Source organism: Nicotiana attenuata, chromosome 9, assembly GCF_001879085.1.
Source record: "Nicotiana attenuata strain UT chromosome 9, NIATTr2, whole genome shotgun sequence".
Taxonomy (NCBI): Eukaryota; Viridiplantae; Streptophyta; class Magnoliopsida; order Solanales; family Solanaceae; genus Nicotiana; species Nicotiana attenuata.
This window is the reverse complement of record NC_031997.1, coordinates 38979386-39004180: the sequence shown is the minus strand read 5'-3', so window position 1 is coordinate 39004180 and position 24795 is coordinate 38979386. Positions and strand designations below refer to the sequence as shown.

Below are 24795 nucleotides of genomic sequence, written 5' to 3'. Positions count from 1 at the left end.
CAAACAACACTGCCGAATATGAAGCCTGCATCATGGGTATAAACATGGCAATTGACCAGGACATCGAAGAGTTGTTGATCATGGGAGACTCAGATCTGATTATCCGGCAAGCCCGGGGAGAATGGGAAACCCTAGATGTTAAGCTTATCCCTTACAGGCAGCATGTGGAAGACCTCAGCAAGCGATTCAAGTCAATAGAGTTCAGGTACATCCCTCGTTGTCACAACGAATTGGCCGATGCACTTGCTACTTTGGCCTCGATGCTGCCATATCCAGGCAATGCTCACATAGATCCCGTGGAAGTCCAAGTCCGGGAAAGGCATGGTTATTGTAATACAGTTGAAGCAGAACCAAATACCCAACCATGGTACCATGACATCAAAAGATTTCTAAAAACGCAAGAATACCCCGAGCAGGCTAGTGGGGACCAAAAGAGAACCATTAGACGGCACGCGAGTGGTTTCTTTATAAGTGGTGATGTCTTGTACAAAAGAACTCTGGATCTCAACTTGTTAAGATGTGTTGATGCAGAAGAGGCCGGAAGGATCATGCATGAAGTACATGAAGGAGTGTGCGGACCCCACATGAATGGGTATGTTTTGGCAAAGAAAATCCTCCGAGCAGGCTATTATTGGATAACCATGGAAAAAGACTGTTTCAGCTTTGTTCGGAAGTATCATCATGTCAGGTGCACGGTGATTTGATTCATGCACCTCCTACAGAGCTGCATCCCATGTCAGCACCTTGGCCATTTGTTGCTTGGGGTATGAACGTCATCGGGCCAATCGAGCCGAAAGCCTCAAATGGGCACAGATTCATACTGGTTGCCATTGACTACTTCACGAAATGGGTTGAAGCCATCACTCTCAAATCTATCACCAAGAAAGTTGTGGTAGATTTCGTGCACCCCAATCTTATCTATCGATTTGGTATCCCTGCAACTATCATCATAGATAATGCTGCAAACTTGAATAGCCGTTTGATGGAGGAGATATGCAAACAATTCAAAATAACGCATAGGAACTCTACTCCCTATCGGCCTAAAGCCAATGGTGCCGTCGAAGCAGCAAACAAGAACATCAAGAAGATTTTGAGAAAGATGATTCAGAGCTCCAGGCAGTGGCATGAAAAGTTGCCTTTTGCATTACTGGGATATCGCACTACGATGCGCACATCAGTAAGAGCAACCCCCAAACTCTTGGTCTATGGCACTGAGGCCGTGATACCCGCAAAGGTTGAAATCCCTTCTCTTCGGATTATCCTCGAAGCCAAAATTGAAGATAGTGAGTGGGTCAAGACTCGTCTAGAGCAGTTGACCCTGATTGATGAAAAGCGAATGGCTGCTGTCTGCCACGGGCAGTTGTACCAACAAAGAATGGCCCGTGCTTACAACAAGAAAGTGCGGCCCAAAAAATTTCGAAGTGGGGCAACTCGTGTTAAGGCTCATTCTCCCCCATCATCAGGAAGCGAAAGGAAAATTCGCTCCTAATTGGAAAGGCCCGTATATCATCAGAAAGATAATGCCGAGAGGAGCATTGTACTTGGGAGATGTCGAAGGAAATGATCCCGAAGCAGCTGTGAATGCAGACGCGGTAAAAAGGTACTATGTTTAGGCTTTCTGCAACAATGATATTATCTGATTGGGATTATGAAGGCTTTCATTCTTGCTACCCAAACTCTATCAACCTTTTGCAAACCCTTTGAGCCGGTTACTCTTTCTTTGACTACCCTCTTTGGAACCCGAAAAAAAAACAAAAAAAGAAAACAAAACAAAATAGAAAAAAAACAAAAGAAAAAAAAATGTTTTCCCTGAACTACGTTCGACTTGATTCCGAAAGGATACGTAGGCAGCCTCTCTCTGGGCTTCAGTCATACCAAAACAAAAATCCTGTTTTCCCCAAAGAATGAAACTGGGGCAGATGATATAATAGTTCGGCGATGATCCCGCCTGAACTGTTCCAAAGTTGTAACGCGATCCAATTCTCTTTTTACCCGAACCTTGTCAAAGTCCTTCTGATCAATCAGCCAAAGGTGTCGGAATTAGAGAATACAGCTGCTTGGATCTGATACAACAAAATAAGAGAAATAAAATGAGAGAGTCTTATCGGTGAAAACCTACGGGCACCATAAGGCGACGGTGAGCAGAGAAATTGAAAATGAGAGAGCCTGGTTAGTGAAAACTCGTAAAGAGCACTATCAGGCGATGGTGAGAAGAGAAATGAGAGAGGTCGATTGGCGAAAACCCGTAAAGGGCGTTGTCGATCGAAAAGAAGACACCCTTCACCACCATTAGAGTCTTGGCCCGGTTTCTCGATTTTGAAAATGTGGGTCACAATGAGATATGAGAAGTTGGAAAAGTTTGTGTAGGTCGGGCATCCAGTCCAAGAAGCATGTCATGTCTATTGGAGCCTGCATGCACCACAGATAAGTCCTTCCTTCCTTCCTGAAAGGGACGCTTCTCTTTAAATTCATTTTTTTTCTTGCCTCTTGTTTACTTTTCCTTGAATCCCTTTCGATCTAACTCTATTTCCGAAACTAATACAAATAAAAGGTGGCAAGATTAGATTTACAGGGTTCTGCCTAACTAAATCCAAAGAAAAGTACCCAGCCTCAGCGGGTGCATCAAGTCGATCCCGACTGGCCATGATGGCTGATGCTCTAAAATCAAAGTTATTGAAAAGGAAAAGAAAGCCAAAGGCAAAAGCCCTAAAGGCAGAATATAGTGAAAAGGTTGAAGCCTCATATGGGCGAGCCGTCATGAGAAATCTTGAAAGTTGAGGTCCTCGGTTTTGAGAGAGAGATCAGTCTTCAGAAAAACCAGCAAGCAACAGAGGTTCTAACCAAAGAAGAGCTGGACCGGGATCGAGTGATCAAAACTAATCAAGGCCACAAAACCAAACACCGTTTCAAACTAACAATCGTTCTTTGTTTGAAAAATTGAAACAGGTGCAACCCAAGCAACCGTGCAAGAAGCAGGTGCAACCAGAAAAGAAAAGAAATGCGCAAGTGCTAGAAACAGCTTTGCAGCAATAATCAATCCAGAAAGGAAGTCTCCTCCAAATTCTTTCCTGCATTTTTACTAAAAAAATGAATAAAAAAATGATGAAATGAAATGAAAAAAAAAAAGAAGAAAAAGAAGAAAATCCGAACAAAAATGATAGTTTAGAATCCCCAATATCAATCTTTTATGCTTTTCCAACATTAGGGCTCCAATCCATGAGTTGAGCTTTTTTAGACATAGGGCCTCCATTCCCTAGTCGCCTTTTACCAACATTAGGGCTCCAATCCCTGAGTTGAGTTTTTAGACATAGGGCCTCCATTCCCTAGTCGCCTTTTACCAACATTAGGGCTCCAATCCCTGAGTTGAGTTTTTAGACATAGGGCCTCCATTCCCTAGTCGCCTTTTGCCAACATTAGGGCTCCAATCCCTGAGTTGAGTTTTTAGACATAGGGCCTCCATTCCCTAGTCGCCTTTTACCAACATTAGGGCTCCAATCCCTGAGTTGAGCTTTTTAGACATAGGGCCTCCATTCCCTAGTCGCCTTTCACCAACATTAGGGCTCCAATCCCTGAGTTGAGTTTTTAGATATAGGGCTCCATTCCCGAAATATTTCCTCTTAAAGGCACACAATCCTGATTTTATTGTTTTCAATAAAAATAGCTTAGATTTTGTTGCAAATAACTCACGAAATTTTCCTAGTGAAAACTGGGGCAGAAAAATTTCGTTCGTTTGTTTGTTTTGGGTGTCTGAGCAGGTTTGACCTCGAGGCACAGGATTTGAGATGACCAAAAGAATGAGTCTCAATCCAAAATAAAGGAAAGAAGAAAAGAAAAAGAACAAAAGAAATTAATTCAAAAGTTTGAAGCGGAGAAAGATGCGGACTGCTCAAGATTTGATTAAAGTCACAAGTTTCACATGTCCCGCCTTGATCCGAAACTGAAGGAAGAACCAGCACCTACAGCTGACGAGCATCAAGATTCAGATCGGAGTCCACGGCAAGAACCATCTAAGACTCAAGATCAAGCTTTAATAGATTTATAGATAGGAATCTTGTAACTCGTAGCTGATAGGCTTAGCTAGTTTAGCTTTTTGTTTTCCATTTTTGGTGTAATAAGGAGCTCAGCAAGCAGGAACAGCAGCAACAACAGTGAAATCACAGTTTTCTCGGTAGTCCCAGCTACCAAAACTCCAGAACTACACAGACCTAATTCCTTTATAGCCAAGGATATGTAGGCAACCTTTGAAGCAAGGTAGGCAACCTTTGATTCCTTTACACCTGATTCCATTTTTGGTGTAATAAGGAGCTCAGCAAGCAGGAATAGCAGCAACAACAGTGAAATCACAGTTTTCTCGGTAGTCCCAGCTACCAAAACTCCAGAACTACACTGACCTGATTCCTTTATAGCCAAGGATATGTAGGCAACCTTTGAAGCAAGGTTCGGTCAGGCTCTTTTAAAAAAAATGCTTCTCATGGAGTTTCAGACGGGCAAAAATCCCTCATAATTGCTCATTTTATCTTTGCCCGAAAACCCTTCGTGTCTCCGAACAAAGAGGGGCAGTTGTGAGTACGTGATTTTGTGCCCCACATGGGTTACTCCTACAGAATTCCAATAATTAGGTTTCTTCCTTTAATTATTTGTTATTTTAGGGATTTTGTAGGATTCTTATTTAATTATTTGCATTTCTGTGCATGTTTAAGTTTATTTAAATTATGAAAATATCAAAAATATCATGCATCGCATTTAGGNAAATATAATTAATTGATAAAGTTATCGGAATGCTACTAAGCAAGCTTGTACACTCTTATATATATATATATATATATATATATATAACAAAAACTATGTACAATTAATTGATAAAGTTATCGGAATGCTACTAAGCAAGCTTGTACACTCTTATAGGTTTATATGTAATACATTTATAATTTACATTTTACTTGACTTTCTAATAAAAACTAAAGAAAGGATATGTCTTCTTTTTTTTTATCTTTGATTTTCTGATTAAGGTGCATGCTCTATTATTTTTATTAAATTAAGTTCTTTATTGAATAAATACTAAGACAGAACATAAGACAATGAAGTAGAGAGAAGAAAGTACGTGAGATGAATTATGGTGAGATAACATAAAGTGAAGTATGAAGTGTATGAAGTGATATGATAAATGTGATCCCTACTTTTTAGTTATAGACTACTACTTAGTAGCTGCATCAACATTGTACTTTTACTTTGCTTTTTAGATTAGAGTATAAATTTGACTCTCTCTCTACAAAGGGTAGCTTTGTCTTATCACTCTACTTCTTGACATTCTTGACATTTTTTTCTTGACGCAAGGATTCAGAGGGTGTTGGATTGGCTTATTTTAAATATTTATTGGCTTTTAAGCACTTTTTTAGTTTGTGTAGTGTTTGGCAATGATAAAAAATGTTTAAAAGCACTTACTTTTAGGCATAAAAAGTACCAAAATAAGCCAAACGCCAAAAGTTAGGTATTACCAACTTATGGCTTTTGGCTTTTAGCTTAAAAGTGAATTATGAATTCAAGCAAAGTCCACACGAAAAACCCCAAGATAAAATGTCCGTACGGAGAGAAAAGAGCATGAGCTGAACAGAGAAATTTTATTAATATGTAATATCTGTACAAAATAATGTGAAACTCTATATTTATATTTATATAGTGAACCGGGTCTAGTTAAATAAAATGAACTGGGCTACTAAGGAGGCTGCTTCATCAGCTGCAACTTCTTCAAGTGGGCCTTTTCATTGGGCCTGTGTATTGTTTCATGGGCTCCAACAAAAAACTACTACTTTTTATAAGCCAATCCAAACACACTGGTCAAACTAGCTTATAAGCACTTTTCGGCTTATCTACGCGTTTGGTAAAGTTATAAGTGCTTATAAGCCAAGTGCTTATAAGTCAAAAATAAGCCAAAAGTCATACGCTGGTCACCCCCGGCTTATGAATTTTTAGCTTATAAGCACTTTAAGTTTGACCAAAATTGTGAGTACGTGATTTTGTGCCCCACATGGGTTACTCCTACAGAATTCCAATGATTAGGTTTCTTCCTTTAATTATTTGTTATTTTAGGGATTTTGTAGGATTCTTATTTAATTATTTGCATTTCTGTGCATGTTTAAGTTTATTTAAATTATGAAAATATCAAAAATATCATGCATCGCATTTAGGATTTATTTTTATATTTTTTAGGATTAATTAATTAATTATTTGCTCTATTAAAAATAAAAATCACAAAAATGGCCAATTTCTACATTTTTTCCGTTTTCTTTTAATATAGGATTAAGTAGCTTTTATAATTAATTAATTAGTTTAATTTTTCATATTATAGGTAATTTAGGATTTTGATTATTAGGATTTTTAATGAAAAAAAAAGAAAAAAGAAAAGGAAAAGAAAAGAAAAAAAGAATTTGAAAATAGAAGGGTTGGTGTATTTTCGGAAATGGGTCTCAAATTAGAGCCCAAACCAGTCCAAAATCCGCCCCTGCCCGTCTCCAAGTCCAGGCCCAAAGCCATTTAACCCGGTCCATTCCAGATGACCTCCAAACGACCCCGTTTTTGCCTCAATCCATCACAGTCGTTGGATTTTCATCATCCAACGGCCCGAAACTCCTTTGTACCTTACTATATTAAGGTTCGAAGAGACCGGCCCCCCCCATCGGACCCCTCTCACTTTGGCTCCTTCTCTCTAAACATTCAAACCCTAGCCGCCCTATACTCCACCGCCATTCCACCGCCTGCCGCCCGCCGGAAATCGCCTACGGCGGCGGCCGGTGGCCAATCGCCACCATTTTTACACCACAGATTCCCCTCCATCTCCTCCTTCCTAATCTCCACTCCTCTTTCCTAGAATCCCCGCCGAGCTCTTCGAATCTTGAATCGAAAGAGCCGGCAAAAACCCTAAGTCGTCCAAAAATTCCCAAATTGACACCATGGGAACCCCGTCCTATCCTCATCCTAAATCCCCAACCAATTTTCTTTGAACCCCCACTAAATGACTCGAATCTTGGATCTAAGATTCAAACCAAAAAAAAACCCCTAAACCCCTTTTTTCTCTTTCGCCAGTCGGAGTTTTGGTCAAATGGACTTCAAAACCTTCATTAATTGACTGTTCTCTTCAAGAACAGTCAATTAATGTTGGTCCAAAGTCCATATTGCTTCCAGAGTTTTGGACGAGACCCTGTTTCGATCCTGGGCCGATTTTTGATCGGGTAAAAATCCTTTTCTTCCTTTCTTTTAATCATTTTATTTTGGTTTCTGTTTTGTCTCTTCTTTGCATGTTTAACTTTTTTTTTTTAACAGCATGATTAGGCTTTTGTTTGCCCTTTTTGTGTTAGCTGATTAATTCCTGAAGTTCCTACGAATTAAAGCATGTTTAAAAGTTCAAACTCGTCTTAGGTTTATCCGTCTTTGATTTTGATCTGGTAGTTTCTTTTCCCCTTCTTTTGCTTGTTTAATTTTTGATTTCTGTTTCTCCTCTGCATACTGTTCTTGTTTTTAGCAGCATGTTTAGGTTTTTTTTTTAGCTTCGAATTGTTTCCTCTTCTTTGTCTAATTCGTTTTAAGTTTCATTCAGCAAATTGCATAAGTTTAGATATCAGGTTAATTGTTAACTCTCATTTGCTTCTTTGTTTATTGCTAATTTTGTCCTTAATTTGTGTTTGAATGCAATTTTCCTTTAAAGACAATGCATGTTCATTCACTAATTAATTTAGTTTTAGCCTTAAATATTGCATCAGCACTTCTCTTTGAATCATTTCAATTTAGGTTTTACCCTTTGTATGAACATCAGTAGGACTTAAGGGACCTAAGTAAACATAGAAAGAATATGAAATAAGCAGTAACTTAAAGGGTAAAACTGGATTTCTACTTAGGCTAAAATTAGAAGGTTCTAGTATTTAGGACAGTTGTCCCTATCCTTAGCAAAAATGCTGATATTGGATAAGAAAAAGGACATACAGCTGTCAAAAGGTGTTGTACTATTCTGAAGTTTTAAAATTAGGTCAGAATATTCTCTTGTGAGATGCTCTTTAGGCACTCTATATAAAGAAAACATTCACTCACTCACACACAGATTTTTCCAGCACTAGTTTACTGCACAAAAAATCATTCTCTCTTCTGCTGAAAAGACTAAGTTTCAAACCTTGAGAAAAACTTTCCTCCTTGGTTTTCTGAAAAGCTGAAAATGACTTGAAGTAGAAGAACTTCTCTTGGTCTTCTTGAGTTAAAATCTCTGGGTTCTTGAAAGTTGAATTTGGATTGTGATTTGGCTGTTGCTTACTGCTTGCTGTTGTTCACCATATTCTTGAAAAGTTCAACTGTTTAGTGACCTTTATTTGGTCCTTGTTTGAATCCTCTCTAGGTATGTAACCATGTTTTGGCTATGAGAATGACTCTACTTGTGCAATCTGAAGTTATTCATGACTATGTGTGTATGGATGTATGTGTCAACAGTAGAAATTAATGTGTTTGTTCATTATTCTTCATCAGCTTTTCATATGTCTTTCCGTGCATTTCAGTATGTAGAAAAATGTTATTAAAATAGCATGAGTAGTTGTATCTTATGACAGTATTTAGGCTTGGTTTATAATGCTTTCTTTCTCTCCTTCATCTGATTCCTTTTAGTCCAAAATACTGCTTTAATTTGTCTTTTGACTGTTTGATCATAAGCGGTAGCCTATTGGTTTAGCCACCAGTTGGTTGGACCAATTGGTTCTGAAAGCTTTTAAGGAAGGATTTACATGTTCTGGGAAAGAAGATGAGGCTGCTAGGATTTTGAGCTGAAATCTTTAATGATTTATGTGTTTTAACCTTCAATATGGTTAAACTCATGAACAATCATCTTTTTTTTATTATTATTGCATTTTTAAGCTTTAACTTAGGTCTGTCAAGGTAGTATGACTGAAGTAATCTTGTGAATCTGACCTTTTCCATGGTCAGATCCATGAGATACCTAGGAAACAAGGCTGATTTAGCCACAAGAAGTCTCATGTTAGGAGCCTGGGCAAGTAGCTTTGTGAGAAGCAGCTCAATAGCTGGCCTCTTGCAGATGTTGTGCCTTGGATTTGAAAGAAGTGATGAAAAGGATTCTGGAATCAGAAGGAACCTTCATTCTTATTTTTACCTTTCTTTTAGACATTAGCTGTTAATGTGCTGATTCATTAGGAGTAAAAAATTTATTGTATAAATTTTGGGACGTACAAGGTTGTAAACGGACTGTTAATTTTCAATTTATGTTTAAGTAGGTTTTCAATGTTATATTTTCCTCTGCAATGAATATACTTGGGGTTGTGCGTAATTGTAAACTGAGCTATATTTGCAAACAAGCCCAAGTCTTGGGCTCATCGAGCAAATCTGACCTAGGTGATTGGGCCTGGGTCACAAGCACAAACCCAGGATTTACCTCATAGGTCATGGCATAAATATGACGTTGTTTGCAAATCATACGTGTTGTGATTAACATTCAATTTTGGTGGTTGTGAATCTGGATTTCTTTAACTCAAAAAGAATGTTTCTTTTGTAGTTACTGATTTATGTGTATACCATGGTTAAAAATGCAAAAGGGGTAGATAGGCCCAGCCAGGAAATTTAGTAACTGGGCCCGCCTGATTTTGGCCCAATGTGAGCACAAACTTGTCTAAGTTCTCAATAAAGGCAAAAACTCTCAAGTTCTTTCTCTAATGGGCCAAGTCTTAGGCCCAAATGCAGCTCCATTTAAAAGCTGAACCTTTCTTCTTAATTTAAGCCCAGATTTCCCATTTCTAGTTAAAAGACCTCTTGGTTTAAGCTTCAAAATTAGTGGTCTTAACTAAATAAAAATGAAACCCCCTTTAGTAAAAATAGTTTGGGGTGTGCCATATACAAATATAATCTTTAATTTATGGCCCTCATATAGATATATTAATTTAGAAATGCCTTGAATACTCGTAGTTTGCTTTAGGCTAGTATTGTGATTATGTATACGTTCGCGTAATATAATTGCAAATTTAATTCTTAAAAGACTCGAGGGATGCGTTCGCGCAACTTCAACTAAACTTTTCTTAATAAAATAAACAAAGCGTTATTAATTGTGGACACGTTCGCGTGACATGATTTTTGACGCGCCAAAAGAAAAGAGTATACGTATGCGTAACTCAATTCTTTAATTACGAATAAATCAAGTTTTTAAAAAGCGGTAAAAAGATAATTGCACATAGGTCTTAAAAATGAGTAGTTAAACAATATAAGCCAAATAATAATCATTAAGCGACCGTGCTAGAACCACGGAACCCGGGAATGCCAAACACCTTCTCCCGGGTTAACAGAATTCCTTATCTAAAATTTCTGGTTCGTAGACTCTTTTAAAATAAAACTTCCTCGATTTGGGATTTAAAATAAACCGGTGACTTGGGACACCAAATATTCCAAGTGGCTACTCTGAATTGAATAATTAATCCCATTTTGAATAATGTCACTTAAATTGGAAAAACTCGCCTTATATACCCCCCCCCCCCCCGGGTGGTGTAAAAAAAAAGGAGGTGTGACAAATATTTTTATTGTTTTATCCTTAAAATATTCCTTTATATAACAAAACTCCCACATCGATACTCACCGCCTAGAGTATTTTTTCAACCTTTCAAGTCTGCAATTCTCATTGACTATTTAAGATAAACAAATTCTCTCTTCCTTTGCATATTTATATCTATGTGATTGTGTATTAGTCTTTGAATTGTATGTAATAAATGAGGAGGTATCAAATTTTTGGTGTATTGCTTTCTAAGTGTTATGATGATGCAGGCAATGTTTGTGTCTCTTCAAATATTTTAGCCTATTTAGATTTATTAATTATTATAACTTATGATTATATGCTTATCATAAAATAAATTATATTTATCATAAAAATTATCTTATCTAAGCACAGTTGTATTTAAAATAAAATGACAAATAGAATATTTTGTATTTGAATCGATCTGGAATCTAAAATTTTAAAGAAATTACGCCCTTATAAGTGTAAACAGTTCTAAGGTTATTTAAGTCATTTTAACAGAAAAAGAGCTTATCAATACTTTTTATCAAATACTGCAACAACTTATTACCAATTTGAGCGCTTGCACCCAAACACGTAACTGTTTATTTATTAAATCAGTTTCAGCACTTAAAAATACTTTTCAGCACTTAATGCTTATCGGCTACTTCAAATCAGCTAATCCAAACAGGCTCTTATTCTAGTAGATAATACCTGATTGGGCCTTTTAAATGGCACCTTTATGGGCATATATTGGGCCGAGCAACTTACTCAAATTTCTTGAGAACAAGCCCACAGGCAAAATCTCAGCAAGAAGGGTTTCTCATCAGCTTCAGTGAAAGCTTTCTGTATTCACGGTGGCACCTTGAAGCGCGCTCCCTTACTCTGGTATTACTTCTCTTTTTTTTCTTCTTTTTTTTTAACCCCTTCTACTTTTGGCATGACAAAATCTGATTTATGCTTCTGTTCATCAGCTTTTTATTGTTGACTGTGTTTTCTCATATGAGCTGAATCCCGCAATGTTGTAAAAGAACAGCTCGATGCTTTATCCTTTGAAACCAGTAAAGATTATAACTTTGTGGGTAGGCGAATGTCACGCTTACATCCCTGCTATTCGTTTAAACATTTTCCTTCCATATTTACTTTATCGGAATCAATGGCTCGTGGTCGTTCAAACAGTGTATGGTATAGTTCTTGACTTAGTTACTGCTTCTGCTACGGCTTTAATCGCCTGGATTTGAATGAGAAAAGGAGAAAGGTGAATATGAGGACTCTGTGTTATTGATCTTTCATACCTTTCTTGTTGTGTTAATATTAGGTTAATAAATTGGCTGCATTGGTTTTAGTACTGTCAATATTCATATGCTTGTCCAATTTGCTCACATGTGACCGTGATTACACCTATTGAGTACTTACCAAGTTGCTACATTCCGTTGTTTGTCATAAAAGAATCTGCTTAATTATTATGAAGTTAAGAGGTGATCTTAGTTCAACTTCTCAAACGCTGTCGTCATATTCCAGCTCACGACTCACGAGCTATAGAGTTGAGTGCCACATCGACAATGAAGGGGATGTGTGGTCTCCTTGTATGTACTTGGACAATCCTCACCTCTTGAGTTAGCTTTTGGGGTTGAGTTAGGCCCAAGGTCCATTTAACACAACCCACGCTAGTGTGTCCGAGTTAGGTGATAGGTTTTTGGTGTTATTCCATATAGTATCTCTTTTTTCCCTTTGGGCTTCGCATGTCACATATGGTATTTGATATCAACCTTATGAACGAACCCAAAAAAAGATATATTGGGGTCAATTCTCAATGAAAATTGCATCCTTGCTGGTGAACCAAGTAGCGTTTAAGTGGAGAAGGGTAGAGGACAGGAATATTTGAAGCTGCCTATTTCTGGGTTATTACAAAATTTCGTATAACGTTGGGTTCTTTTCCTTCTGTTGACTTCATTTGGCTGTGAAACAGGTTGTTTAAATCTTGAACCGAGAATTCAAGAACACTAGCCAAGATGCACCGTAAAGAGTGTAGAAACACATGGATCTCTACATCCCTATGCACATTGTAGATTTATGTGTCTACTCTGAGATATTTTAATGTTCATAGATTGTAAACTTATCTGTCAAAAAACTAATACATGGCTTAGTGTCACAGAATTTCATGATCTCAATAATAAATGTTGTACGAATCAATCGTCAAGAAGAGCGTACCTTAAATCATGATGACTCTCCTCAAAACGTTGAGCAATATTTCCTTTTTTGCAGCTAAAACCTGTGAGAAACTCATTTGTCTTCCCTTCACCCTTTTTTTAGTTGTGTTTTTATATCTCACGTTCCAAAACTTAAGAGAAGTTAATGTTAGTTATATAAGGTCTCCGATTTTGATCAATCGGAGTTTAATATTTCTTAAAGTCAAATAACTAAAATAGGGAAACTTGCAGTCTCACAATTATTGTAAAGTGGGCACTCCGTACATTTAATGCAAAGAGGCTATATGTTGATTAAAACCTCTTTTGTAGTCAACTTTTTTACCTAAGATATTTCCATAAGCAAGCCTCCCCAGACTTCACTTGTGGAATTACACTGAGTTTGTTGCTGTTGTTAAGCCTATATTTTGTGGTGGTTGATTACGAAGAAGCATCCTATTCTATGTTGCACAGACTCTCCGAAAATGTGGCCGGATACGTGTTGGATCCTCCAAAAGTAGTGCATTTTTGAAGGATCCGACACCGGTGCGGCTACGTTTTGGAGAGTCCGCGCAACATAGATCCTATTCTGATTCTTATTGTAGTTGTTATAGTTTCTGATAATAGTGCAAGAGAAGGAAAAGGATATGTATTCACTAATAGGATATACGACTCATCTCAGCGTGTTTATGAGAAAACGAGAAGGATAAGAAACCTTCTCAAAGGGGCTATGTTGAGGGCATTCATATACTCTACGTTCTGGAAAACTGAATGGACTTGTCAAAAGGAAAAAAGAATTGAAGGGTGCTTTGGTCATATAATTTCACTTTTTGAATTTGTTGGCTTAATTAATGATATATAGGTTTGGTTGGGCAGTGAGGGGGTGGGTGGGTTGAGGGCTTTAGCTATTACGGAATATCATGTTGAAGATGTTGTTTGCATAGGCTAAGTTGAGATGGCCCTTGTTGTATTTAAAAAAAATTGAAAAAGGAGGAGATATCTGAGGTGTTAAGTACTGTATAAAAGTTATGTCTTGAGTGAATTATAAAGATTGTCTTTATCAGGAGAAATGCTAATTTTCTAGTTTTGATAGTCAATATGATGGTAAAAGGAGATAAGTGGCAAAGGTTGAGGAACTTGAGACTTAGGTCACAGGTTCGAACCCAACACCATGCGAACTAAGCCTAGTATTTTAGTGGGATATAAGGGCGAGCTGAATATCCCTGAGTTTCGAAGATTGTGGTTGGTCCAGATGGATTTCTTGGTCATAAAAAAGAAAGTTCCAATTTTCCTTCATCTTGGTAAGCAAGTATTACGTCATGTGTTTCTCCTTCTCGATCATTGATCAGAACAAGCTATGTACATGCATTATATGCCGTTCTCACTAAACTCGAGACTAGCTTGAGCTTTTAACCTTCCAACTTGATCAGCTGAGTTTATGCGATTAGTGTTCATTTGCCTACTTATGTAGTAAGGGGTCGTTTGGTTGCTGGTTAGAGTTATGTAGGCATTAGTAATGTAGGGGTTTATTATGCAGGAATTAGTTATGTTGGTATTAGTTATGCAGGATTTAGTTATGTTGGAATTAGTTATGCAGGGGTTAGTTATGCATGAATTAGTCATGCGAGAACTAGTTATGTAGGGATTAATTATGGGGAGATTAATTAAGTTGTAGTTATATAAAGATTAGTAATATAGAAATATAACGTGAGTATTACTTATTGTTAGTCTAGTTTATTCTATTAAAATTGTAGTATTTTTGAAATATATTCTTAAACAAAAAATATAAGTTTGAATGGAGGATGTTCTTGTCATTTTGGGTTTTAATATAAGTATTACTAATACATTTATAAATCATTCCATCTTCTACCATACATAAATAATAGATTTCCTCAGAACTTATACATGTATTAGTTATGCGGAAAAGAATTATGAACCAAACATTCTATTAGCAATGCTATGTTTTATGTGGAAAAGAGAAAACCAACCTAACATTGTATAACTTATGCTCGATTCTATGTGGAGATTTTTCTTTCCATTTTTTTAACCAAACAGTGCATAAATTGTTTTGTTGTTTTGGTAAGGTTATAGGACAAAAGTTGTGGAACATTTTTTGTGCAAGTTGGGATATTTGGAATGAAAATCAATAATTTATCAACCATTAAAATTATTCTGGCCATGAACAGTTGATTAGCTTCTCAAGCTGCTGCCAACCTGCTAACCTAATCATTGTGAACTAGTGTCTGAAATTTTCTTTCAAATTTAAATTTGTTTTTGATCATTGTTAGGTTTTCATCTATACATATCTTTGGAAGACCAAATTTTCATATTTATTTTGCATTGTCTCTACCAGATAAGCTAATGGGTGATAAGAAGAAGGCGGGAGCTCTATTCGTGAGGCTCGTTTCAGCTGCTGGAACTGGGTTTTTCTATGTAAAGAAGAAGACCAAAAAGCTTCAAACGACTCAGACGAAACTTGAATTCAGAAAGTTTGATCCTCGTGTGAATCGTCATGTTTTGTTCAAGGAAGAAAAGATGAAGTGATACAAATGCCAAACTTGTATCAAATTGTCTTTTAATATCTGGCTTTCCTTTGCAGAAAGCAGAAGTGAAATTAGATAAAAGAAGATTGCTCAACTTTGTACCAAATTGTCTTTTAATATCTGAATTCGTTCGTGATCTTGTCGAGTGAAACACAGTTATAGAAGAGCGAGCGGCTGTGAACGAGATTCATTTTGTTCTCCCATTACAGGAAATTAGCTAAAAGAACCTTTCAAAGGCCTGGAACCAGGTTGTTTTTGAGTCTTTGAGTTCCAACTATGGTTAGATAAAACTGGAAATGAACATAGTGATATGTAGTACCTATGAAGCTAACTACAGGAAATTATCTAAAAGAACCTTTTCTAGGCATTGCGTCATGAAATTTTTTAGTCTTTAGTTTTAATACAAGAAATAGAGCTTCAAATATGAAAATTATCAACATAACCAAATATATACGGATTAAGCGCGAACTTTAAATTCATGGTCAGTTTAGGTGTTTGCATTAAACGAATGAATGCAAGTCATATATACTTTAATTACTTAATCATGGTCAAGTGAATAAGGTAGTAATAGTAGTATATACATTTGATTTACTTTTCGCTTAATATAATATAGGCCTCTGATTTTGCAAATTTTACTAACAACCCTTCCTTTTCTCTGCCAAATTGTACTAACCACGTGAAACTTGTATTGTTCGTCACAAAACAACAAGACATCACGAAAAGAAAGAACATCACACAGCAACCAATAATTCGAAGCTCTTTTAAGTCTAAGTTACCCGTAGTTGTGGTTCCTATTGCAAGTTTGCATCTTGCTGTTCCATTATATATTTACTTTCCTCTTTGATACTTGTTGGAAACAATTCACACAACAAGTTTGATGGGCCAAAATGACAAGGCATCATATCTATTTATAGGTGATAATAGTTCATATAAAAGGATTTTACAGTTTAATTTTGTATACAACAAAAAATATTACGTTTTACCCTATTTATACAGTATAATGTTTTGACAATTTTTTTTCGTTGAACTTGAACCCCATCCCTCCACCTAACTACCCTGTGTATGAGGCTTATATAAGCTGCATTTACCAATAATTTAAATGAATTTTGAAGCCAATGTAAATTTGAGAACAGAATAGATGTAGATCCATAACATACATAGTTAGTTTTTTTTTCCCTTTTTCTTCGGTAAATAGAAGCTACAAATCCATTGGAAGGTGAACCAAGAATGCTGATATGTGGAATCGAGGTTAAACTCAAGTTGCCAGAGTAAAAAAATTCTGATAGGAAAATCTAAAATCATAAAAAAAGAAATATCATACATGAAATTCGTCTGTGTATTTTCCTTATGTCAAAAGGAATTCGAAATCTTATATACGTATTAAAAAATTTATTTTTAATATGATGCCACGTGACAGAGGGCGGGTCGATGAGACGAGTCAAGCAGGACTAGCAGGTTTTTAGGCTGACAAGCTTCTGAATAAGGGGTGCATATATCACCTTAGGCAAATCTCTGGGAGAGGAAAGTGAAAAGCTTTATAAGCATAACACAAGTTCATATAGGATGCGCGCTTCTCGACATGGCGTAGCCCGAAAGACAAATATGTTCGGGTCTTGGCCCAAAGCAAACAATACGTGCCATGAACTTGGGTCGTGACTAATATGGTATCAGAGCATGACTCTCATGCAGTACGATGGTAGGGCAAACATCAACAAGGACACTGAGTCCCAAAGGTGGGGTGAATGTGACACCCATGACGGAGGGCGGACCAATATGAGGGCAAGTCAATCAGAACTGTCCGGCCTAGTAAACTTCTAAAGAAAGGTGCACATGTCACGTTAGGCCAATTCCGCATGAGAATGAGAGAGAAACGTAAAGAACTTTATCAGGAACAATACAAGTTAACATGACACGTACATTCTTACAGATCGATGTGATGTATTCCAAAAGATAAATTCATGCAAGCCTAGACCGATCAAATCGAACCATATACATATCATCAACTTAGATCATATTACGTAGTAACTTTTCGACCACCTTGTTGCATATCGCGGACCACAACCTAGTCGGTATCACAACAACTGTGCGATTATATGGGATCTTTTATTCCCTACGATTATAGGGAATCAAAAGGACAGGAAATACAACGTACAATAATTAACTCATGGACAAATTTGCGCATAGGGTTCATACAAATACTCTGGACCATTCAATGTTTTAAAGCACGACATTCACATGCATGCTACACAACTAAAAAAATGTTTGACAAATTCTTTCTTCCAAAATAAATTGAAGAAAGCAGTGAAAGTATAATGTACACAATTTTCTTTTAACATGGATGAGGGCGCGAACGGTAGAAGGGGAGTAAAACTTATGAGTAGTATATTTCTTGCTATTTTTCAATATCTCAATTTTAGTGTGAACAAATAAATCAAATTGATCTTATTTTAACAAAGAAATTTGGTAAAATCACTACCGAGAAATGCCAAATCTTAGGGCCTAAAAACAAAAGTTAATTACATATAGGAATTTTTACATTCCTATGCCACATAGGAAACCTTATTACCCTCAATGTTTAAGGTTTGACTTAATTACACTTAGTATACCAAATTACCAATTCTATACCATAGTGTATTGTAAAAATAGGCTTCTTTTGTTTAAAATACACTGCAATTGACTTTTTTTGTCCTTTCTATTCTCCCAGTTCTTTAATACTACTAAATCTCGCCAAGTGCCTCTCAAATTTTCCAAAATCTATCGAATAGATACAGGAACCATACTTCATGCTCATGATATTTTTAGCATTTTACTGCGTAATGTAGAACATCGTGTGCTTCGAAGTGATTGAGTAGTTCAGGCTTCAAATGGAGTTAAAATAATATTTGAAAATTCAAAATAATGAAACAATCTGATTTTCCAAATAATGATATACTTTTTCAGAACCACACAATAGGATGAAGGCACAATCATGAAAACAGTAATGAATTCCATAAGATAACCTATTCGAATATTTTACTCTTTATAAAAGCGCTGGACGAAAAAGCTTCTTAATTATTTGATGAGAATACTTTTCTAATTCTCTCACATTACCCAACATATTCCTAACGAAACTTTTCAAGATAATACACACCACCTATTCTTAGACAATGATCTTAATTGCGTTTTTTGCAGAAGATTTGTAGAAGTTTTAGTCGTTTTTGATTTGTGAAAATAGAAAACAAAGCATCTACAATCAGAATACAAATAATCTATAATTTATCTACAAAATATCTACAAACTGGGTACATTAAATTTTAATATCCCAATTCCCATTCAATTGTAGCTTAATTGGTATTTTCGACATAATTGCGTTTTTTGCAGAAGATTTTGTAGAAGTTTTAGTCGTTTTGGATTTGTGAAAACAGAAAACAATGCATCTACAATCAGAATACAAATAATCTACAATTTATCTACAAAATATCTACAAACTGGGTATATTAAATTTTAATATCCCAATTCCCATTCAATTGTAGCATAATTGGGATTTTTGACATAATTGCGTTTTTTTAGAAGATTTGTAGAAGTTTTAGCCGCTTTTTATTTGTGAAAACAGAAAATAAAGCATCTACAATCAGAATACAAATAATCTACAATTTATCTACAATTTATCTACAATTTCTGCAATATGTCTTCTTCTTCTTCTTCTTCTTCGAGTTTCAATCTGAAATTCAGTCAAAACCAAGTCTAATCTTCACCAAAACCCCTCAAAATTGAGATATAAACTCCAAACCATATTCCCGATTATTTTCAACAACACCCAATCCAAACAAATAATGATTTTTGAAAATCCAAATTTGAATTCAAAGCTTTCAAGCTTTTTAATGGTTGTCAATGGTGGAAAATAACTGGAAGAATATTTACTTCCATAATTGTAGCGCGCCTAAATAGGAATATCTGGAAGAATATTTAGTTCCAGATTTGTAGCACGCCTAATTAGGAATGAATCAGCTCCTAATAATTGGTATTTAATGAATGGTATATATTTCGTAGAATAACTGTGAATATGGCGGGTAAATATGAAACTATGCATATTTTTGGTAATAAGGTTTCATATATGGTATAGGAAGGAAAAAGTCTCTTAAATATGCCAAATCTTAGGGCCTAAATCGGCCTCTACTTTGCTGCTGAGTTGTTGACTTCTTTCTAATTAATAAAGGGAAATTACCAGCTATGTCCATTTATAAGTAGCTCACTACAAAAATTAGCCAATTGATAAAATATTACTAATATTAGCCAAATTAGCCAATTAGCTATTTGTAGCAAAAAATATCAAATTTTTGCTTTTTGTTTTGAGTGGGTGTTATTAGAATAGATTGGGCACAACTTAAGGAGCTTGAATCTCAGTTTTGGGATGATTTGGTGAAGTTTTGAGGTGGTTTGAATTGAAAATTCGAAGTAAAAGCTGAACATGAAAAAAAATGATATGTGTATCACATATGTATCATATTTGTATTAATTGTGTATCACATGTATATCCATGTATACCTGTGTGTGAGATACATGCGTGATTCATGTTTGATACATGTGTCGCAGAAGACTTTTTTTGAGCTCGATTTAATTACGAATTTTGATGCAAAACTAGTCCAAATCACCTCCAATCTTCCTCAAATTTTGTATATTGACTTATTTATATATTTTCAATGAATTTCAACTATACCCATTGAAAAAGTTCCTTTTTTGTTTAGTTTTTTGGAATATTGTATAGATTTTTGTATTTCATCACCTTATTTGCTACTCCGTCCATGAAATTTCCTTTCCGTCTTGTAGCTAATGTTGCTAATCACGCTTAAAAATATGGAAGGTGATTTTTGCATGTGATTCTTTGAGAGAAAGAACCCTATTATTTGGTTTTTCAATTTTTGTTGGCTAATTTTGGTAAGTCTATGACTAATGGCTAGAGGTTGATAAGTTGAGATTTATTTGGGACATTTATGTAAGTTTCCTTAAATAAATGGCGTCCACTTTCATTGATAGAAAGTTTTAACACGTTTTAATTAACACAACAAATTTCGATACTCTTTTGTTCTTTTTGAGTACAACAATAATTAAACGACAAAAGTGTATATAGAAGACATTTGCCATATATTTATCCGTTTAACATAAATACATATTGAGTGTGAATAAATAATTTTTTCTAAAAATTAATATGAACACTATCCACTTCCACTCTGTACAGATTTTGGTTTGAGAACAGTTTTTAAGACCAAAATAAAAATAAAAAGTGAAAATTGTGCTTGACCATAAAGAAGAATTGTGTGCATAAATTGGTTTGTGGAACAATTACGCAAACCTATACAAATATTTAGAATTGTAACACATATCTCTCTTTTAATTTCGAATGGGAGCCTTGGAGCAATAGTAAAATTATCTCTATTCGAGACGTGAAAGCAGCTACTAATGCTTGCATTATGGTAGACCGTCAAACAGTACATTAATTTCTTCTTCCTTTTAAATCTTTTATATTATATGGCAAAACTACTTATGATATAAATGAATTTGCTTTGTTACAGAAATAATTATGTCTGCTCTGGACTTTCCAATAACAGGAAATTAGCTAAAACCTTTCTTAGACACAGCACCATGATGTTATTCATGATCAGTCTTCGAGTTTAATTAAGATCAATGAAAAAATGGAAATACGGAAATAATATGGGACTTATAGTAGCTATTTACCTATCAAAAATTTTATAGATTACACAAATACGATCTAGCTTCACCTACCCTTATTATTGCGGTCCATTTCTTTTCTTTTTGGATAACATCAAGGGTTTTTAACACAATTTGACCGTTCGGCTAAAAACTAGTCAAACATATAAAAAATATCTTCTGACGAACTATGTCTAACAAATATATATTATTATACATTAATATATAAAAATATATATTTTTGGTTATTATTTTATAAAATAATATATTGTGTAGATTTCCCTAATATACGAATAATACTATGAGTAATAACTATTAAAGTTTAGTATAATACTTGACCTTCCTGAGAAATATAATCCTTCTAAGGTCTTTAACAAAAGTTTAAGATACTAAACTCGGTAGTACAAGAGCAACATTATGTTCATAAAAGTTCCCATTTTACATCGATCCCTTCTTGGCCAAAACATCAGCTGCTTGATTGATTTCCAAATAAACATATTGTACAGATGGCTAGACGTCCTAACTTTTTCAATAGAAATCTGGAGTCATCAATGATACTCATTTCGTCTTATTTTATATCACGGTATTTATCTTGACATGCATGGAATATTAATATTTTTTTTAAACTAATATGAAAAGTTTTTTTAGAACTTATGATCTTAAATACGTGATGATATTTCTATAGTTATAAAAACATATCATTTGACTAAAATATAAAATTTAAAGTTAAAATATTTCATATATATATATATAAATATTAAGTAGGCGCTTGGCCATAAGTTTTGAAAGTTTTTTTTTTTCAAAAAGAAAATTTCAAAGATGTGTTTGTTTATAGTATACAATTAATCTAGTTTTTGGGATATTTTAAAAATCAAAACTAGAAATTCAAAATATAGCTCAAGACCTCTTTTTGGGCTAAATCATGACCATTTGATATTTTTAGCCGAAAAAGAAAGGGAAAAAAGGATTTTTTTAACATGTTAAAATTTGCCCCAAAATTTATGTCCAAACACATTTTTAATTTCATATCAAACTTCATCCAAATTAACTTTTTTTAAAAATATTTAGAAATCTATATCCAAACGGTCCTAAGTATTTTCGAACTAATTTAAAAAGGAAGAGACAATTTAGTAACAACTTGCTTCAACACTTTAACCAACGTAGGGATCTAAAACACATTGTCTATACGACACGTGGCTAACATCGGCCGCACATTTTGCAAAACATACTGTTCATTTATACTGATGATGTATTTTCACTGGGCATGAAATTAAAAAAAAAAAAAAACACCAATAAGATATGGTAAAAATCCAAAGTGTATTTACCCCTGTTAGGTGCAGTATATCCTTGGCAAATAAACGCTCCCTTGGTCACAAGATGTTTGACACTCCTTCCGGGTCACTTTAAGTGATATTTTGGCTTTCTTCATACATATTAAAAAATCAACATTTTAGTATTAATTAATAATAAAATTGACCATATTAATCTTAATTTGATCATTAAAAATATAACAAACTACTCCTAGGCTCTGTATAGGGTAAAATTTGCCATGCTACGTAGCCGTCCAAAAAAAGGACACGTGGAACCTAAGACAGGGATGTCCAAGACCGAAGGCAACTGTTCCGTCTGTCACCGGGAAGAATAACGCTCGTAAGGATGTAATAAATACTTTTTGCCCGGTAGCATTTAATAAGGTTTATTCCATGACATTAAGTACAATTGCTTGCTACAAGGAATTTGGCATTTGTGCTCACGGTTACATCTTCATCAATGGCATGAGGGGCACGGTCCTAGGACCTCCTTCCCTAGACGTAGCTATAAATAGTGAGCTCAGCTATCATTGTAAAGGATATAAATTTTCTGGCAAACTTATACTATACTCTGTCCAAAGCTTAATGCAATTTTATTTTCTTGCCTTTTGATTTCATTATTGTTGTGCCCGGAACCACTGTGTTTCTGCTATTTCGTCTCCAACTCAAGGCTAAGTATTGCATATTTCTTCAATTATCTTATTATTTCAGGATCAAATTAATTCACTTGTCTAGAAACTACGTATAAATTCAATTATACCGTCTTACTGGTAAATAGTTTGGCGCCCACTGTGGGGCCTAGATAGTTGTATAATTAAATTGATCCTTGCCTCTTTTACTAACGTGTTTTGATTATTTTGTCTTAGAAAAAATCATAAGAAATGGTAGATAACGGTATTAACAACACGCACAATCTTGAGATTCGAGGGGATCAGCCTCACTTCAAGGACTCAATCAGTGACACCCACGACGAGGGGAACGACGCCACACCAATGCATGACAGGAAATATCCTCGACATGTTCAGGAGACAACTCCCGATGATGCCGAGGAGGAACATGTCGTTGACGCGGTAAGGGTTTTGCAAGAGCAATAGGCGATCATTCTACCTCACGCGACAAGATAAAGTTATGACGGAGTTGAAGCAGGCACTGTCGGGGGCTTCAAATAACGCGAATAGACGAGAGCCAGGTCCTCCCAGCGCTCCTACGAATCAAACAACGCAGAGGGTCGGCAACAACACCCCAAGAGGCGAAGTTGGCTCCGATGGGGCTGGGGGAGCAGATCCGGTCCTAATAACGAAAACGATCCTTTCAAGAATGAACTCTTACGGTTCATGAGGGAAGTGAACGTCCGCATGGACCAAATTCTGGGTGCACCACCGGTGCTGAAAGGACCGGACTCAAAGAAATATACTCAGTTACCATACAAACCGAGCGCAACACTAGAACTAATTCCGAAGAGGTTTAAAATACCCGACGTGCCAAAGTATGATGGAACTTCAAACCCTCAGGAGCATATTACCACATATACAATGGCGGTGAAGGGAAATGACTTAGCTCCTCACGAAATTGAATCTGTTTTGCTGAAGAAATTTGGGGAGACTCTCACGAGGAGAGCTTTGACATGGTATTCATTATTACCCGAGCATTCCATAGACTCCTTTGAGATGCTCGCGGATTCTTTCATCAAGGCTCATGCCGGGGCCAGAAAAGTACAGGCCCAAAAGGCCGACATATTCAGGATTGTGCAAGGAGAATCCGAGTTGCTACGAAAGTTCGTTACCCGATTCCAGAAGGAGAGAATATTGCTCTCGGCTGTTCCGGATGAATGGGCGACTGAAGCATACACCAAGGTACTGAATCCGAGAAGTTCAGATGCTTCCCGGAAATTAAAGGAAAACCTGCTTAAGTTTCAAGCAACGACTTGGCGGATGTCCACAACCGGTACGAATCAAAGATAAGGATCGAAGATGATCAGGTTGGCTTTCTATCGTCGACTAAAGGACGGGAGAAGAACAGAGAATAATCAAAAGACGATTTTGACACGGACAGACGACCTTCGAGAGGCTGGTTTTTGCCCTACGAACGAACCAAAGGCCACAGCAAAGGCTTTCGTACAGCGGACAGGTTCGCCATCGACAGAAGGACTGATCGTAGTCGGAACAATAGATCACTGCAGGATAAAGAAGCGTCAGGGTCTCGGGATCCTTCCTACCCCAAGCTATCAAAATACAATCTCAACATCAGCGTAGTAGAGTTGGTATCAGCCATGAGAAACATCAAAGAAGCACGGTTCCCGAAACCTATGAGATTTGATCCCAGCCAGAGAGATCCCAACTTGTGGTGCGAATACCACGGGACGAATGGCCACCGGACTGGGGACTGCCGACATCTCCGGGAAGAAGTGGCAACACTTTTAAAGAATAGTCATCTCAGAAAATTCTTAAGTGACTGAGCTAAGAACAATTATGGTTGTAACTGGGACAATGCGGAATCCTCGAAAGCAGGAGAAGATCCCCCGCACCAAACGATCAACATGACCTTCGTAGGGA

At 36.1% G+C, this 24795-nt stretch overlaps 1 protein-coding gene across 2 annotated transcripts; it reads left to right on the top strand.

The window, feature by feature from the left end:
• On the top strand, nucleotides 11296-15507 carry LOC109232281 (50S ribosomal protein L33-like). Of its 2 annotated transcripts, none has more exons than XM_019397989.1 (2): nucleotides 11296-11407; nucleotides 15059-15507. In XM_019397989.1, exon 2 carries the CDS (start codon nucleotides 15067-15069, stop codon nucleotides 15247-15249), a length of 183 nt encoding a protein of 60 aa, XP_019253534.1. In that variant the 5' UTR covers nucleotides 11296-11407; nucleotides 15059-15066; the 3' UTR covers nucleotides 15250-15507. The 2 variants fall into 2 exon arrangements, with proteins under 2 accessions (XP_019253534.1, XP_019253535.1); XM_019397990.1 differs by lacking the exon at nucleotides 11296-11407 and adding an exon at nucleotides 11437-11777.